Below are 19,579 nucleotides of genomic sequence, written 5' to 3' on the forward strand. Positions count from 1 at the left end.
GAGGGCTCCTTCAGCATAGCGATTCTCGATTGTTCCTGCTTTTCTTTGGATTTTATTTAGGAGGCGGCACCGACGGGGAAACCGCTGCGTATTTTATGAGGACCGAATCAGAAGAGAGTGGGTCCACGGATGGGGCCCATTCGGACCGTGTTGACGAGGTACATGTCGGGATTCGTGTTGTCGTCACGTGCACCCTACTCTCACTCGCCGTCCAGTAATTACTAATTCTGTTTCAGACTTTTCGTTTATTTTCTTTTTCGCCCCGTCAGTTTTCTTCCATAAAGATTTTGCCCCTTTGGTTGTCAAATATTTACATTGGAAGAGTAAAACTAAAAATCATTACTTTCCCTTTTGGGGTTATAGTTAGTTCAGTGCTTAGCCCAAATAGAAAGAAAAAAGATTGCAACAAAACACTATCCTGTGGATGGAAAACATGATTGGCTGTCAGTACAATCATTAGTGAATAATTAACAAAATAACAATAAGAATCTAAAACATGATTAATTACCGTTCTTTCGTTATGAATAATTCAAGTTCATTCAACAAATGTCAAATTAAGTTAGTTTCTTTGTTTATTTCAAAATCGATACACTAACTTGTAAGTGGCTCTATTTTCTATCCAACTCGAATTTGTCATACTAATTGTTACTTTTCTTTTTACACTTTTCTACCTTTTGTTTTTAGAGGTTGAGAATCGACAAATGACAATAAGTTATTTACCAAAAAACAATACTCTTAAGTAATTATTGCTTTTTCTCCTGTTTAACAAAAGCTAGCCTAAGTGCGTTTTCTTGTATTTCTATTTTGTCATAATTAACTAAATACCTTCGTTGGTAACTGACGATATCTACTTCATACTCTAGCTCATTATGATGATATATAGTTTTTATGTAAGAATTATCAGCTTTGAGCTCTAAATGTTGATGAGTCAACAGTACGGACTATAATTTCCTACCAACATGAAAACTCATCTTAACACTATCATTTCTTCTTGTTGCTTTAACAAAATTTCGGTCGAGTGAAATTCTATCTTTGTCTGCTTCATCATAACTGAATAGCCTGATCTTAGAAATGAACATTTGTGTCATCATATTGGTAATCACTTAAAATCCTAGAACAAATAAATTCTTTGATCGTTACAGTATTAACAGTCAAAAAACTTCTTTAATATAAAATGACATTCTCATGTTATTAGTTACTTTGTCCGTTTAACAACAGTTGTCCTAAGCACATTTTCTATTTTGTCTAGTTCATCATACCGAATACCTTAAATCGTAACTAACCAAATCTGCGATAGTTATACTCCAGCTCATCAGGATGTTTTGCCTTATGTAAGAATTATTGGCTTTGAGCTCTAAAGGTTGGCGAATCAACAACAAGGTAATATAATTCTACCAAAAAAAATATTTTGACATCATCATTGCTTATTGTCAGTTAACAAAAGTTAGATTGAGCAAATTCCTATCATTGTGCGCTTCATCATGACAAAATACCTTGATATCGGACACAAACTCTTGCCTCAAATTGGCTTGCACTTAGATTTCTAAACCAAACAATTTCTTTGTGAGAATCGACAATGAAACACAAAATTATTTATTAAAACTGTTTATTAAGCAGGGTTAAGTCAGCTTTAAAGGATGATGAGTTCACAATAAAGACCCACAAATTCTTTGGTAATAACTAGATTGACATGATATATGATTTTTGTCATTGAGTTATCAAATGTTGGTTAGTGTGCGCTTCTATCGTTATGTAGTTCATCATAACTAAACACTCTTGTAAATAAACGTTTATGCCATCAAATTGTACACCTAATTTTAGAGAAATACAATTAGCGCCTAATTTAACTGTCTTAAACTATTTTTTGAATGTATTTTAACTTACCATGGTTATGTAGGGTTTAGGGTTCCTCACTACAATTAGCGCCTATTTTAACTTACCGATTTCAAAGTTTGTGCATCCACTGTACGATGTATGAGATGATTAGTACATCTCATACATATTTTCATAGTTTCCTTACTACACCTACAACGAGTTTAATGAGTTGCCTACATGCTTATAAGATCAATTTTTTTTACTTTTAGTTATTATTAAAATATATAATTTTATATCACTACGTACTGTTACGGTGAGCAACAAAATAATCGATTAACTTGCTGGCTGAAACCGTCGTCTAAAGTAATTAAAAAATGGGCTTTCGACTAGGTCCAAAAACAAAGGTAGTTTTTAACTAAGTCCAGTTATCCAATACATATTTTTATACTATTTTGCCCTTTTAAACAAAATATTTAAACATTTTTGTATCTTTATCAGTTTTTTTGAATATTAAATACTAACTAAATATATCTATAACCACCTAATGAACCTACAAAACCGATATAATTATAACTACCTATGTAGGAAAAAAACCAACAAACATGAATCTACCACAAACAAAATAACACCTATTGTATAGGGAAAAAGCTTATACCTACAAACAGATTAATCCCAACATAAAAATAAACTACCTATTGTATAGGAAGAAAAATACTATCAACAAAACATATGTAATCTACCTACAAAACAAAAATAAACTACCTATTGTATAGGAAGAAAAATGCTTTATACCTACAAAACAGATATAATCTACCAACAAAATAAAAATAAACTACCTATTGTATAGGAAGAAAAATGCTGAACCTCCATGGCAGAACATTAGAATAGAAATATGATATAATATACCTCTATTAAACGAACAAATACTAAACAAAAAAAAGGAACAAATACTAAGTTTCAGTTTACCTTTATGATACGCACAAAAATATAATAGAGCAAATATAAATGCATGATACTGTATTATTGCTTGCAATTGATACTGTATTGCCGAACGAATATGTAAAAAAATTGTGAAAGCTATGTAAAAACTGAAATTGTCATGAAAGAATTTGGAGGGAGGAATACAAAATATCACCCATGAAATATGATAGAAGAAAGAGGATGATTGATTCCATGATCTAACAAAGGAAATTGTTTAGAAGAAGGAAAAAAAAGGAGGGATGAAACAGACTGGGGGTTGAGATTTTATTGCTATAACTAATCCTACAATTAAGAGATTAGTTAAATCACAAATAAAGATATAATTAAGAAATTTTGAATATTTACGACAATTTATAAGTCTAAGGGATAAATATGGTACAAATTATAAATAAGCTTACGTAGAATATCAATTATTGGACCTATTTCAATGCAATGGACTAATTATAGTAATGGCTCACAAAATTGGATCTATATCAAATTATCCCTTAAAAAATCTAAATTCGTATCCAAGGTGTTTTGATAATATTTGTATAAAAAAATTGAATAAAAAAAAAATTAAAACCAAGGCGGCCAAAAGTTAAAAACCGAAAACTGTCGGGGTGATGCTGAAAGATAATCACAATATTTTTCACAATTTCACAATATATCCGTCTTAGATAAAACTAACTTTTGGGGAACAATTAAAATGTCCACGTGAGAAAATAGTGCTCTTAGGTGGAGGCGGGGCGGCCGCTTTGGTCCGGGCCCACACATCGATCGTGTCGTCTGGAATTCACGAAGTCCACAAGTTTGTCGCTCCCCATGCAGTTGTGCACGACGCTGACACGTACCGTATGGCGCCCCGCCACGCAAGCCGCCTTCACGTGGGCGGGAAGTACGGACGCTCGCTGCGTTGCGACTGGTGTGGCGGTGACGTGCCCGAAAGTGACAGCGACAGCCTACGCGAAGGGAGCGTCGTCGGCGGGAGTTGCGTGGAGGAAACGGTGGGTGGGACCCGCGGGTGATGTAAAGGCTCCGGGTTAGGTCACGCAAAGTGGGGGCGTGACAGGGTGCCACGCAAACCGCCGAAACGCAATAAATGGTAAATTTAAAAAATTAAATTAAAATATGTGGGTTTAGGACGGCTATTGTTCTTTGTGGGCTGTCACTCAGGTGAGCCAGTACGGATATGGGCTTCTTTTTCGGCCGTGTGAGATTTATTTGTATTTTTTTTGTGTCAAACGAAAGATTCTATTAGAATGGATGTTAGATTTGTCGGCGACAGAGTTCAGACTTACATTGTCATGCAATGGTTTAATTTAGTTTGATCACTGTGGTAAATGGTTACGTATTATTTATTTATTAATTATCCTAATATGCTACTTGGGGAATAAAAAATACTTTACTGAAAAAACCAAGAGCTAGTTTGGTATTGCTAATTATTTTAAAACAGTTTATTTATTTATTTAAATTTTTTTAAAGTTGGGGCTAAAATTGTGTTTGGTAATGAAAAAAAAAATGTTTTTTTTGTCAAAATCATGGGTTCAAAATAGTAGAAAGCAAAAGCAGTTCTACCCTTACTTCTAAAAATTGTGTTTTTTTTTTTTCGCAACAGCAACCCCAAACTAGCTGTAAACTACATAATAATTAAATAATGCACACAGTTTGGAGGTATGGGCAGTGATGGTGTTTACCTTTTCTTAGTTGGAGGCAGATTCTCTACCCTCCCACTTCCCGTACCCTTATATTTTATGAGGTCACGGTCAAACCACATCAATATTTTATATTATTTTTTTGTAGAGATAATAAGACAAAAATAAATAGTAATATAAAATGTTAACGTAGTTTAACCGTAACTACACAAACAAGAGGGCACGGAAAGTGGGAGGGCAGAGCTTCTTAGTTTGGTGTTTATCTAAATGGCCATATCCACTAAGGATTTTCTAAGCCAAAATATCAAAATTTGAAATAACATATAACCATAGATATTTAAACCGATTCATCTGTTATGTCATCATGTCAGGTCAACTATTTGCTTCTTTATCTCCACTCTCTATTGGAGTGGGAAAATGGAACAAAGAATCTCGTATGGCTAACTGAATACTTTAACTACTTGAACTACAAACTGTTTAGTAGCGTAAGTGTTATAAAACATTATTGTTAGAGCCCCAAAGATGTGACCAATATAGACCAAAGCACTAGGCCCCATTAGAGATGCAGTCCATGGGCCAAGTTCACTACTCTGTATTGGCTGCTTACCCACAATGCTGAACTAGAACCCCAACCCAAATATATAAAAATAAACAAAAATCAAAAGCATGTAAATTATAGGAAAAAGGTAACGCACTTTTTTTTACCTTTCATAAGTCCTTATTAATTTTGATCATTGTTTTTCAATTTATTCGATCTGACAGCTAAACATTGAGAAGAGTATATGAGAAGTAAAAATATCGGTGTGAATAGTTATACTCAAATTATATTAGTGATGATGCTACCCCTACACAATATTGTATGACCCACCTTTTGGGTTGGCCAAGTAAAAATTGAACAGGCTGGTGATTTAAGTATTAATTAATTAGCAAATCAAGTGACGCATAAAAAAGTAACAATATTTTATAATTTTCTTTGGTAATATTATATTACAAAAGAAAATATTTGACTCATGGAAGCGATAATTCGGAAATGACCTTGACAATCCACCTGCAACGTGACATAAGCATAAGCATTGCGTTGTTAGTTTATTTTTTATTATTTAAACACACTGTAAGCGTAAATTGGATAAATAACGTCATTTGAATAGCAGATTACATCAGAAAAAAAATTTCATCTCAACTTATAAAAATAATTTACATGAAACAAATTCATTGGTACAAGAAGTCCCAATCTACTGCAACTCCTTTCCTGATCCACACTTGTCACGAATAAATGATTGGGGTGTTGGGAACAAGCAGAGTGGCACTGTGTGCCCATCCTGTTTTCTCTCTCATATATAAAAAAAACGCTAACAGAAACATGTATATATTGGTTCCGAATCCTTGAGATATACATATATGTATTGGGAGTAGTGAATCTTACTGACTAGCAACTAGCAAGGGAGAGAAGCTGAGGAAAGAGAAGATGGGAAGGATATTTGTGGTAGAGCTGGAGGGAAGGTGCTACAAATGCAAGTTCTGCAAAACTCACTTGGCCCTCTTCTCCGACTGTGTCTCTCGGGTAACTTTTTCTCTCTCTTCCTCTCAATTTCTGCTCAAAGATTGCATCTTTCACTCACAACAACAATTACCCATCATCAATCACTGTAAAAGTTTCTCTCTTTGTTCCTCAGTAACTGTAGTTTGTCACACAAATTTGAGTTATTGAAGCTTTTTTTTTTTTTGTAAGTGCTTTTTTAATTCTGCTTTTTGTCCTCATATGTTCATCAGCATTAGTTTATCTGATTTGGGCCTTATGTAAATGCATAGAAAGTGAGGTTGAATCGTCTAATTTCAGTTTCAGAGTGCTTTTTGGTAAATTTTTTAGTAAATGCTTATTGGTTAGTTTTCTAATGCTTATGTTGTGAATTTATCGTCTTTGATTTACAAATATGGGCAAAGTAAGAAAGAATTAGAAGATTTTTCGGGTTTTCGATGTTTAGTGTTGTAGGAGTGCAAAGATTTACCACTCTGAGGACTGTGCAACCTGGTATGTTGGTCACCATTATCGAGTTGCTAGGTCTTATTTGTTTGCGATCACCAGCATATGTATTTAAACTTCTCTATTGGGTTTTTACATTCTTTCAGGTCTCATTTTTCCCTTGTGATTGTTTAGGCTTTTCGTTGCCACCGAGGAAAAGCATACCTCTTCAATAATGCGTGAGTTCTTCATCTTTCATGGATATCTGATCTGATTCCGATATATGTTTTATATTTATCAAGCTTTAAGTTTGTTCAGTTTATGGATTCTGCATTTATCAACTAGTGCATCTTGTCACTGCAATGTATGTAAATAGCCGTTCTGACATTGTTATATGGAAAGAAGTATTCAGTTCCTCTTGGGTTCTTCAAAGTCCTATTGGACACCATTAAAATTCCTGAATTAGGTTATTCAAAATGGTTAGAAGCTTAGCCCTAGAAATGTACAAGGATCTAGTAATTATAAGAGTGGCTTTCACCTTGGCAAGATGCAGTGAAGCTACTTATTACGTGATCTTTGGTTTAGGCTAACAAGAACATGCTATTGAGTAACGTTTGTTTACATGGAGAAGTTTCTTCAATTTGATGTAAAATCTCCCAGGAATGGAAAGAGTTAACTTTTCCTGTGAATTTAGCTAAGATCATGCATTTTCTGTAATGCTAATCTGCTCTGCTAAAAGGCTTTCTTTTGCTGAGAAAGATCTACTCGAGTTTAACTAGATGTTGAACATTAATAGTCGTGCTCTTTGGGGGTTCCAGTTTGATGTATAACAACAACAACAACAACAAAGCCTTTTCCACTAAGTGGGGTCGGCTATATGAATCCTAGAACGCGATTGCGCTTGGTTCTGTGTTATGTTCTCCGTTAGATCCAAGTACTCTTAAGTCTTTTCTTAGAGTCTCTTCCAAAGTTTTCCTAGGTCTTCTTCTACCCCTTCGGCCCTGGACCTGTGTCCCGTAGTTGCATCTTCTAACCGGAGCGTCAGTAGGCCTTCTTTGCACATGTCCAAACCACCGTAACCGATTTTCTCTCATCTTTCCTTCAATTTCGGCTACTTCTACTTTACCTCGGATATCCTCATTCCTAATCTTATCCTTTCTCGTGTGCCCACACATCCAACGAAGCATCCTCATCTCCACTACACCCATTTTATGTACGTGCCGATGCTTCATCGCCTAACATTCCTGTGCCATACAGCATCGTTGGTCGTATTGCCGTCCTATAAAATTTTCCCTTGAACTTCAATGGCATACGGCGGTCACACAACACACCGGATGCACTCTTCCACTTCATCCATCTAGCTTGTATTCTATGGTTGAGGTCTCCATCTAATTCTCCGTTCTTTTGCAAGATAGATCCTAGGTAGCGAAAGCGGTCGCTCTTTGGTACTTCTTGCTCTCCGATCCTCACCCCTAACTGATTTTGGCCTCCATTTGCATTGAACTTGCACTCCATATATTCTGTCTTTGATCGGCTTAGGCGAAGACCTTTAGATTTCAACACTTCTCTCCAAAGGTTAAGCTTTGCATTTACCCCTTCCTGAGTTTCATCTATCAACACTATATCGTCTATGAAAAGCATACACCAAGGAATATCATCTTGAATATGTCCCGTTAACTCATCCATTGCCAATGCAAAAAGGTAAGGACTTAAGGATGAGCCTTGATGTAACCCTACAATTATGGGAAGCTTTTGGTTTGTCCTTCATGAGTTCTTACGGCAGTCTTTGCTTCATCATACATATCCTTTATAGCTTGAATATATGCTACTCGTACTCCTTTCTTCTCTAAAATCCTCCAAAGAATGTCTCTTGGGACCCTATCATATGCTTTTTCCAAATCTATAAAGACCATGTGTATATCATTTTTTCTACCTCTATATCTTTCCATCAATCTTCGTAAGAGATAGATTGCCTCCATGGTTGAGCGCCTTGGCATGAACCTGAATTGGTTGTCCGAAACCCGTGTCTCTTGCCTCAATCCATGCTCAATGACTCTCTCCCAGAGCTTCATTGTATGACTCATTAGCTTAATACCCCTATAGTTCATGCAATTTTGTACGTCGCCCTTATTCTTGTAGATAGGCACCAAAGTGCTCTTTCGCCACTCATTTGACATCTTTTTTGTTTCAAAATCCTATTGAAAAGGTCTATTAGCCATGCTATACCCGTCTCTCCCAAGACTTTCCACACTTCGATTAGTATATCATCTGGGCCCACTGCTTTTTTATGCTTCATCTTTTTCAAAGCTACAACCACTTATTCTTTCTTGATTCGGCGGTGAAAGGAGTAGTTTCTACACTCTTTTGAGTTACTCAACTCCCCAAAGAAGTACTCCTTTCATGTCCTTCATTGAAAAGATTATGAAAATAACCTCTCCATCTGTTTTTGAGAGGTTATTTTCATAACCTCTCCACCAGTTTGATGTATATTAACCGAAAATGCTAATGATAGTAGGCAAGCTGCTCGGGGATGACTCTGGAATATGGGTTGTGTTGAGTTGATGGCTCTGGTGGATGGGCAGTGCTGCAGTGGGCTTTACTTGTAACATGTATGCAGAATCATTGCTGGTAAAGTTGGGGCGATCAATCGGGACCACTAGGTGGAAACATGGATAAAGAAGATTAGCTTTTAGATATTGGAGTGGCTTTTAGTTGGACAAATTTTCTGTGGACCTACCTCTTCAATAGAAATCTCTATGACTAGGATCAAGGAGTCAATTTTATGCTTACTAGTGGAGGGAATTGCTGGTGCTGAGTTCCTGATTGTTTAGTGAAGTCTGGTTTTTCCAATCTTGGTTTTTGTTACATTGAAGAAGATTGATGTCTACTAATAATAAAAGAATTGGTGTATGTAGTGCCTTTTATTCAAGATTGTTTTGTTTCCTTGTTCTTTTTGGGTTTAGGCACTTGCTTTCCAGGAAAGTGCTCGGATACGCTAGACAAATAGTGCTATATTCAAGTTTCAGCAAACCATGATAGTCATATGTTGTCTTCATCAAGCTTTTTTCACTCCTTGGATTGATGAGAAAGGTTCTGACTTATCTTTAAGGGGTGGCTTCACAATTCTTCGTCTAGGACAGTGATCTCCTTGTGGGTAGGAATTTAAAGATGTCCAACTTCTACTCTAACATCGAACCAACCTGCCATCCCCACTCGTAGTACTCTTGGCACCCTGTAGAATGTATTTCCTGTTATGAATAGAAGGAACAAGCCAAGATCAATTGAAAAATAATTAAGGGAATGAACACCCTAAAGAAAACCAGTTGGGAAACCGGAGAAACTGAAACTTTTTTTAACCATTAGGAACTGACTTCCAGTTACTGCTCAGTTTTACCACTTCAGAAAGTTTTACCACTTCAGAAATTGATGCTTTTTATCTTATTCAGTAGACTTTTGATATAGTGCAAGTAATTTCTCCTTTGACCGTATGGGTAACCGTATGCCTTCAACTTGAGGACTTAATTAGTAGAGTTTAATAAGTTTTTGCTGCTTATATTTTAGGAGAGAGCTGTGGAGTGAGATAAAAACGACATCTCATATTCCATCCGTGACTAATGACATTTCAATTGTTCTTTTTAAGTAACTTATGTCAGACAGCAATCCAGTAGATACTGATTTATGCATTGGATTTTGTGAACCAGGGTGAATACCATTGCTGGAACATCAGAGGAGAGGATGATGCTCTCGGGTTTGCATACTGTTGCAGATATATTTTGCTGCTCTTGTGGCCAAATCGTTGGCTGGAAATATGTAATCTCTCTCTCTCTGGTGCACACACTCTACCAGAGTCGTATACTGCATAGTTTTTCAACTTCATGCTCCTCAAAACATTCTTTTATCCCACGTCCAGGAATCTGCACACGAGAACAGCCAGAAATATAAAGAGGGAAAGTTCATCCTTGAAAGGTATAACCTTCCCTTAATTTTTTCGGTCGATGCATAATGCGCTCAGCTGTCATTCTTACTTTACCTTCATAGTACAGAGGGAGGATCGTAGACGAAGTAGATTTTTCCGGAGAGTTCTTTGTTGATACTCGTCCTAGCATGAGTGGTAGTGACGGGGACGATGCATAGGAACTAAATTTCGTTGCCGGAATCATTGTATCAGACGCGAGGCAAGACAGAGCAGCTGTTGCACCGTTTGTAATAGATTGTAAACAGTATTTGAATAAATGACTTGGTAAACAAAACAAACGCAGATGTGAAGTGTTTGGGTGTATGTTGTTCAAGCATATTGATTCATGTGTTTTGACGGAAGTGATTGTTACTTGGGCTTGTCAGCCTTATGTAGATATTTGGGCCGCATTATGGGCCCTCCTTGTTGGGCTTATTGAGGAAATGTTGAAACTCTTGAGTTTTTCTCTAAAAGTGTACGATTAAAGTTATGCATAAGAACAAGAGCCGTTAGATCCTGTTAGGACAGACAATTTACCACTTGTTCTAATGTGCAACTTAAGAATCATTTAATAACAATTTCACTTTCAGTTTTTTGTTTTGGTTTTCAATTTTTATCTTTGGAAAAACTAAATGTAGTTACCAAACTATGTTTTTTAGTTTCGAGTAATGCTAGGTAGACTAAATTTGTAGACAAAATTTTGTAAACTAAATGATATGAAAGTTGATGGTTGAATTATTACTTAAGCGTTGATAAACATGCTCATTTCCTATTGGTGAAACATAATATGGACATGTGGAGACGAAATTGGAGGATGTACTAACTAAAAAGCTCAGGGCATGTGGTTTTCTATGCACGTCTATGATTTTTTATTTTTTTTCAAGAAGTACTTTCAATATATTAAAAACTAGTACAAAGCTAACATAAGAGTCAGGTAAATAACAACAGATACAATAAAAGGCCTAAACAAAATGAGAGCCGCAACCCAAGATACAATGAGATGCCCACATAAGCTTAGGTCCGAAGGTTGAAAAAATAAATAACAGAAAACCCTAATTCAAGCAGCGTAAACCAGATCGCCGCCACCGCCACATCCTCAGAGAAAGCCAAACTTCGAACCGAGAAAGTAGACACCAGATCCAAGTCCCTATCACAAATCCCTGCAAATATATACAAAGAAAGTATCTTAGGGGTAGAAAGTGAGGTTAAGGGTATGTAAAATACACTTATTGTGGTGAAGGCCACATAACACCTAGCATTGATGGGGATCCAGCATGCCGGTTGAGGGAGGGAAAGTGAGGGAGAGAAGTAGATCTTATATCCAATTTCTAAACAGAGCCTATTGATCTGAGCGTCTGGTGGTGGTGGAGATGGAATATCACGACTAAGGAACAGGGAGGAAGGAAAATTAAAAGACATAGGCACGAAGCCTAAGATAGTTGAGACTCGGCTCAAGGAAAACTGAGATTAAACTCAAGGAAGAATTGAGAATTAAAAAGGAAGGGAGAAAACTTGAAAATGGGAAGGAAGAGGAGGGGGATGCAGGGAGGGGGTAGTAGCAGAGGAGATGAGAGGGGAGTAAAAAAGGAATAGGGCAAAGGAGAGAGAGAAATTGAGGAAAAACTCAAGGGAAACAAAGAAGAGAGTGGAAAAGAAGAAAGGAAGAAAGGAAGAGGAAGGAGGGGTGGTTGCCTCCGGCACCCAAGCCAAAGGTTAAGGCCAACGGCGAAAGTTTCCTAGGTTTGTTTTTCATATAGAGAGAACTTTAGAGGACAAAAAAGGAAGACCCTTTAGAGAGAGAGAACCCTTTTTTTTTTTTTTTTAGAGATTTGTATTATTGAAAGTAATCTTAATGATTTGTTAAACAACACGTTTTTAAAACTTCAACATACATCTATGTGTATACATGTAGGTACTTTTCACATTCAAGAAACGTTATTTCACACATTTAATATAAATATAAAATTCACGTTTTTAACATGATCGAAGAAATAAAAATAATAATTTAAAAAGGGCCAAATTTTGCAAAATGTTATTTTAGGAAAGTTATCGGATAATACACATACGTATGCTTATATGTTATACCATTTTCATATTTTATTATCTACATAATTGTAACGCGTAAAGTTTTATGTATCAGTATACTTGTGGTAGACCAATTAACTTGTGTTTCGATACCTATAAAAAATGAAAGCGACTCCACCATGAAGTGTTAAAAAAAAAAAAAAAAAAAAAGCAAACCTGTTGTAAACTTTCTTAGTTTACGTATGATTGTGTAAATCCTAGATTAGATTTAATTCTAGTTATCATTTCCTATTACAACTTGTATTACTTGGGGAAGAAGGAATATCTTCTCTCCTTTTTACTACTATAAATAAATTCACTATGTAGGAGGGATAACAACACATATTCCCCTACAATTCTACAAACACATCTCTCTCAATTTCTCTACCCTTGCCACCGGCCCTATTCCCTTTGTCAGATAAAATAGGCTACAACATGTTATCAGCACGCTTCTACTGTTGCGCTTAGGAATCTGACGTTGAAGTTTTTTTTTCTACATCAAACTAGTTCATTCATATCATCACGCAATCAGGTTCTTTTAAAACAACGGTTTTTATCTCGATATTTTTGCAGCCCTGATAGCATAAACATTTACCATAATGCATGACCCAACTTTACGTTTTTCAAATTTTAGATTCTACATAAATTGTGTATGCATTATATTCATAATTATTGAATTATGTGAATTTGATATTTGCCATGAATTGCATCAAATATATGTACATGCATTAAAATATTGAATTGAATATGCTTTGAATTGAATTATATTTGAATTGAAAAAAAAAAGAAATCGGGAATCACGGTCTGGGTTCTTCAAACCCATGACCTTGTGCCTTGAACCAAGCATGAAGCTTGGATGGCCACATCGAGTCCCCAAGCCAAAGCCGCGGGCTCCAAGTTAAAACCCAGAAACCCGATGCCCTCTACGGCGTCTCTAACATCGCAGGGTGGCTTGCAGCCCATCCTCATATCTCAGGTCACCATGTTTGACAGCTTGAAGCTCGTCCCCGACATTGATTGACCGAGATTCGAGTGAATCTCATCGGATTTTTTGAAAACCTGATTCAAAGTTTTAGGGTTTTACAAAGAATGTCGAGATTTTTTTTCAAATCTCCGTTCACCTTTGAAGTTTCCCATGACCTATAGAGTCACCCGAGCACCATCGTCCCAAAGCACGATCGTCAAAAGTGGTGGCGCCAGCTTTCTTCCTCGGCGAACAGACCCAGCTACGGATGAGGTGCTTTTTGGACCTAACCCGAGCCTCATTGGGCTTCTTCTCTCGGCCTATTTTTTTCTTTGGGATCACCTGCAATGACTCAAACTTTTTGGGCTTGAAGGCCCAGCTATTTCCCCCGTCCTGCAAAAGAAAAAAAAAAGCATTATTTTTGGACCCACCTGAAGTGGGCCTTAAGCATTTTTAAGGGCTCGCTTTCAGCGGCCCGTTTTTCCTTCTCCTCGTGGGCCTGCAGTCCCACCTGAGACCCAGCCCATTATAGGCCCTGGAATGCACGACACCCATTTTTTTTTAAAGCCATCCGTGGGCTTAGTTATTTTTTTGGAACCTGAGTTTTATTCGCCTAATTATTTTAGGCCCAATGGGTTTCAATTTTTTTCACCCACACTTTAATTTTGGCCCGAAGTCCAAATAACTAATTAAATTATAATTGTAGACCTAAAAGTTCTATTTCTTGTATATTCTTGTTGCATTTTTTTGTGTATATATTTGTGTTTGCCTGCAGGAATATATGAACCTGAAGTTCATAATTATTTTGAAACCTGAAGTTTCTTATAATCATGCCTTGTTTGAAAACTTGAAGTTTTCTTTTAAAAACATCACCCATGAAAACCCGAAGTTTTTTCATGCAAAATTAAACCAATACATGTCTATTAGAACCTGTATGTTCTACTACTATGTGAATGAATTGATTTTTTCTCCATTACACTAACCACATCTTGTCCATCTATTTTGTGATAGGAACATGTTGAATTTAAACAAACTCAACTTCACATCTTTGGAGGTCTCTGGAAGGAACTACCTCAAGTGGGTCCAAGATGTGAAGCTCCACCTCACTGCAAAGAACTTGCATCCCACCATCGAAGAAGAGACAGACAACCATGTTGGCGAAGCTGAAAAAGCCACTGTTATGATCTTCATCCGAAGACATATTCATGACGCTCTGCAAACTGAATATCTTGCTGAGGAGGATCCACATGCATTATGGGTCACTTTGACTGGTAGCATTTGTGCTTCCAAGACTTTAAGTCTGTGAATGAATACAATTATGAAGTTTGTCGAATCCGATCACTTCTTAAGTTTTGTAATGAAACTTTGACCGAAGAGGATCACTTGGAAAATAACTATTCGACCTTCTATGCTTCTAATATTGTTCTACAACAATAATATAGAGTTAAGAAGTTCACTAAGTTCTCGGATTTGATCTTTATTTCACTTTTTGCTAAAAAGCAGAACCAGCTGTTGATGAAGAATCATCAAGTGGACGACTGCTGTGCTTGAAGCACATTATAGCATAAACCAACACTCGAAACACCAAAAGAGGCGTGGTAGGGGCGGCCAAAAGCCATCCCACCAAGGTCAACATAATCAAGGCCCATCCAAGGGAGGAAACAAAGCCCAAAAGCGCTTAAACCTCACTCCCAAGACCCCGAACTTCAAGAATAAGGGCAAAACACCTGAAACCATGGATGCGGATATATGTTATCTCTGTGGTTCAAATGACTATTGGTCCCGTGTTTGCTAAGCTCCCGAGAAGGTTGTAAATGAATATCATTCTCGTCGTAAGAAGTTTGAATCAAATTTCGTGCGAGTGGACCAACCGGAGACTACAAAGATAGAGGTTTCTGACTTTCAAGAGGATACCACCCTCATGGAAGATTAGAATCTTAGATATAGACTTATTTTTTAGTTGAAATAAGACAATGGGGCCGAATTCCACCTAGTGGCCGAACCCCTCCCTTGTTTTGGTTGATTTTTGAAAAATTTTCCTTTATGTTTGGATTATTTGTTGGTGATTTGTTTTTGGATATTAAGTTTTAATTAATTACCATCCTTGAATAAATGAAATTATTTTGAATTGATATTTGTTTTTAGAACTTTTATGCATGTGACTGATTCAAATTAATTTTTCATTGTAGGTATGACTAGTGGGGAAGTTAGTTGTCTAGCAGATAGTGTAACCATGCATACACGTTTGCCTAAACGCATCTATTTCACTAACTTCATACCTAAGAATACACCTCTGACAACCCTCTCAGGCCTATCCAACCTGATAGAAGGATACGGTAAGGCACGTATAATGTTGTTCAATGATACAATCTTAACCATTGCTGAGGTACTCTATTCTCCACGTTCGGAAGAACGTTGTTGAGTTTCAAGGACATTAGAGATAACAATTACTATGTTGAAACCTATGTCGAAAACATAGTTGAATTTCTGTTCATAATTTCCTACGAATATGGCCAAAAGCATATTCTAGAGAAGATGGAGCGTATCCGAAGTGGTTTGTATACTACGACCATACGCATCATAGAATGCCACTATGTGGCCGGCCTTATTACTGGGATTGCGCACGAAATTACACTTTGGCATGATCGTTTGGGACATCCTGGACGAATAGCGATGCACCGTATCCTCAAATCTTCACACGGGCATCCATTAACCTGAAGTTTAGGTTCGATCCAAGGAATCGCATGTCAAACATGTTCAATGAGAAAGCTTATTACTAAGCCTTCTTATGACAAGATTCATTCGAATCCTCTCATTTTTCTACAGTGGATTCAGGGAGACATTTGTGGACCGATTCACCCTCCCTACGAACCATTTAGATACTTTATGGTTTTGGTTGATGCTTCCACACGTTGTTTACACGTGTGCTTGTTGTCCATAAGGAACGCTGCATTCTCCAAACTGTTGGCTCAGGTTATCAAGCTCAGGAATCACCACCCTGATTATCTGATCAAATCCATTTAATTGGATACTACTGGAAAATTCACATCTAAAACTTTTGATGATTATTGCATGTCAGTTGGGTTTGAAGTTAAACATCTTGTACCCCATGTTCACACCCAGAACGGCCTAGTAGAGGCTTTCATTAAGCGCTTACAAATGATTGCTCGATTGTTGGTCATGCGTACCAAGTTCCCGATCACTGTTTAGGGTCATGCAATATTGCACGTAGCAAAGTTAGTCTACTTGAGGCCTGTTGCGACACAACCATTTAGCGCATTTTAGTTGGTTACCGGATACAAACCTGACATATCGTATCTGCGCGTATTTGGTTGTACAATATATGTGCCGATCTCGCCACCCTTACATAGAAAAATATGGCCTCAGCCAAGGATGAGAATCTATGTCGAATATGATCTTCCTTTGATTATTCGTTACTTAAAACTTTTGACAGGCGATCTGTTTACCGCTCGTTTCATGGATTGTCACTTCTATGATATAGTCTTCCTGTCGTTAGGGGGAGATAAACACGTTAACATTCCTAAAGAATGATGCGAATTATCTTGGATGAATCCCATTTTGTCTCATTTAGATCCCCGCACGGCTCAGTCTAAAACTGAAGTGCAACACATATTAGATTTTCAGAGTATAACTCAGAGCATTCCAGATGTTTTCTGTCACATCCCGACCCGGGGCGGATCACTTCCCGGCCCCGCTCCACCACCGTAGCACGATATTGTCCGCTTTGGGCTTACCATTCCCTCACGGTTTTGTTTTTGAGAACTCACGAGCAACTTCCCAGAGGGTCACCCATCCTGGGAGTGCTCTAGCCCTCTTCTCGCTTAACTTCGGAGTTCCGATGGAACCCGAAGCCAGTGAGCTCCCAAAAGGCCTCGTGCTAGGTAGGGATGGGAATATACATTTAAGGATCACTTCCCTGGGCGATGTGGGATGTCACAATCCACCCCCCTTAGGGGCCCGACGTCCTCGTCGGCACATACGCGACCAGGGTTCGGCTCTGATACCAAATTGTCACATCCCGACCCGGGGCGGATCACTTCCCGGGCCCGCTCCACCACCGTAGCACGATATTGTCCGCTTTGGGCTTACCATTCCCTCACGGTTTTGTTTTTGGGAACTCACGAGCAACTTCCCAGAAAGTCACCTTTTCACCGACTTAGCGCGCATGACAAGATCACATATTCCAGCTGCAAATACTTCTGCAAAGATGGATATACCAAATGTACAACAGACTTCCCTCCTGGAGGCCCGGGACGCCAATACTGATGATCTACGTACACTAGCGGCTAGCCAATCATCTGCCCCTACACAAAAGCGTGGCAAACCTCTTGGTTCAAAGGATTCACACCATTGGAAGAGGAAACCCACGACACAAGGTCTCGAAAAGCCTATCGTGAATCCGACTATCGCTTACTCATTCTATCCAACTCATGAGGAAATTCTAGATTATGGAAACATCCTTGAAGAGACGAATCCTCCTCCCGAAAAACGTGAGATTTCGGTCTATTATGCTAGCTTAGATAATGTGTGGCGTAGAAATGAGATGATTATTAACGATGCATTAGCATTTGCAGTAGCTATTGAGATCATGTTGAGCGATGACATTGAATCGCGTTCCATTGATGAATGTTAACGTAGAACTGATTGGTCAAACTAGAAATAAGTAATCCAAGTCGAACTCGATTTGCTTGCGAAATGTACGATCTTTGGACCTGTAGCTCCTACTTCTCCACATATAAAGCCCGTTAGCTACAAGTGGGTTTTCGTTTGGAAGCGTAATAAGAAGAACGAAATTATGCGTTCAAAGCTCGTCTTGTTGCACAAGACTTCTCACAACGCCTTGTGATTGACTATGATGAAACTTAATCACCCGTTATGGATGTGATTACTTGTCGCTACTTTATCAGTTTGGTAGTTTCCAAAAAACTGGATATGCAGTTAATGGATGTAGTAACCGCGTATCTCTATAGGGATCTTGATAAGGAAATCTATATGAAAGTTCTCGAATGACTTATATTGACTGGTTCAAATATTTCCCAACCTCGGAACACGCTCTCAATTCGGCTGAGGCATTCACTCTACGGTTTGAAGCAATCCAGAAGAATATGGTATAACCGTCTGAGTGAGTATTTGACTAGTCAGGGATATGTGAACAACAAACTATGCCCTTGTGTGTTCATTAAGAGTCACATTCTGGATTTGCAATTGTTGCAGTATATGTCGGTAACTTGAACCTTATCGAAACTCCTGAAGAGCTTGCGAAAACTGCTGTGCACCTGAAAACGGAATTTAAAATGAAAGATCTAGGTAAGACTTGATACTATCTCAGCCTTAAGATAGAGCATTGTTCGGATAAAATTCTAGTACATCAATTGAACTATACCCAGAAGGTGTTGCACCGCTTTAATAATGATAAATCCAAACCTTCAAGTACTCCTATAGTCGTTCGATCGTTAGATGGAAAACGAGATCATTTCCGTCCGAATGAGGATGATGAAGAGATTTTGGAGCCTGAAGTTCCTTACCTAAGTGCAATAGGCACTTTATTGTACTTAGCTCAATGTACTAAACCTGACATCTTCTTTGCTGTTAATTTTTTGGCAAGATACAGTAATGCACCAACACGCAGACACTGGACTGGCGTGAAAGACATTTTTCGTTACCTTAAAAGTACTACTGAATTTAGGACTTGTTCTATCCCTATGGATCCTCAAGTGATGCTGCACCCCTGCTTCTCGAGTCGATGCCTTGTTAGTTATGTCGACGCATGATACTTATCTAATCCGCACAAGGCGCGTTCTCAAACGGGTTATGTTTTTACCGTTTGAGGCAGCACAATCTCTTGGAGGTCAACTAAACAGACCTTAGTTGCCACTTCGTCTAACCATGTTGAAATTCTCGCCTTACATGAAGCAACTCAGGAATGCTTTTGGTTGAGAGCAGTAGTGGGCCATATTTGAAGCTCCTGCGATCTTTATCCCGCTGTTGATGTCTCAATGACAATTTTTGAAGACAACACAGCATGCATCGAACAACTCCAGAAATGTTATATCAAAGGAGACAACACCAAGCACATTATGCCGAAATTTTTCTTTTCACATCAACAACAAGAGCATCAGAAGATTAAAGTCACGCAAATCCATTCACAAAGACAATCTGGCTGACCTCTTTCACCAAATCACTGCCAA

The 19,579-nt window shown here is 37.9% G+C and overlaps 1 protein-coding gene across 1 annotated transcript; it reads left to right on the forward strand.

The window, feature by feature from the left end:
* The first annotated feature begins 5,724 nt into the window (after positions 1-5,724).
* Positions 5,725-10,815, forward strand: LOC103947587 (protein yippee-like At5g53940). Its single transcript, XM_009358501.3, has 5 exons — positions 5,725-5,988; positions 6,583-6,626; positions 10,089-10,197; positions 10,298-10,353; positions 10,431-10,815. Exons 1-5 carry the CDS (start codon positions 5,893-5,895, stop codon positions 10,519-10,521), a joined length of 396 nt encoding a protein of 131 aa, XP_009356776.1. The 5' UTR covers positions 5,725-5,892; the 3' UTR covers positions 10,522-10,815.
* Positions 10,816-19,579: the final 8,764 nt, after the last annotated feature.

Source organism: the organism of the source record quoted next, unplaced genomic scaffold (assembly GCF_019419815.1).
Source record: "Pyrus x bretschneideri cultivar Hongxiangsu unplaced genomic scaffold, Pyrus_bretschneideri_v1 Contig23, whole genome shotgun sequence".
Classification (NCBI taxonomy): domain Eukaryota; kingdom Viridiplantae; phylum Streptophyta; class Magnoliopsida; order Rosales; family Rosaceae; genus Pyrus; species Pyrus x bretschneideri.

Excerpts from the sequence above, each read along its gene's own strand:
- LOC103947587 (XM_009358501.3), top strand. The coding sequence starts at position 5,893 with ATGGGAAGGATATTTGTGGTAGAGCTGGAGGGAAGGTGCTACAAATGC. Across the intron at positions 6,627-10,088 it reads GCATACCTCTTCAATAATGC|GGTGAATACCATTGCTGGAA; the intron begins GTGAGTTCTTCA and ends TTTGTGAACCAG. Across the intron at positions 10,198-10,297 it reads AAATCGTTGGCTGGAAATAT|GAATCTGCACACGAGAACAG; the intron begins GTAATCTCTCTC and ends TCCCACGTCCAG.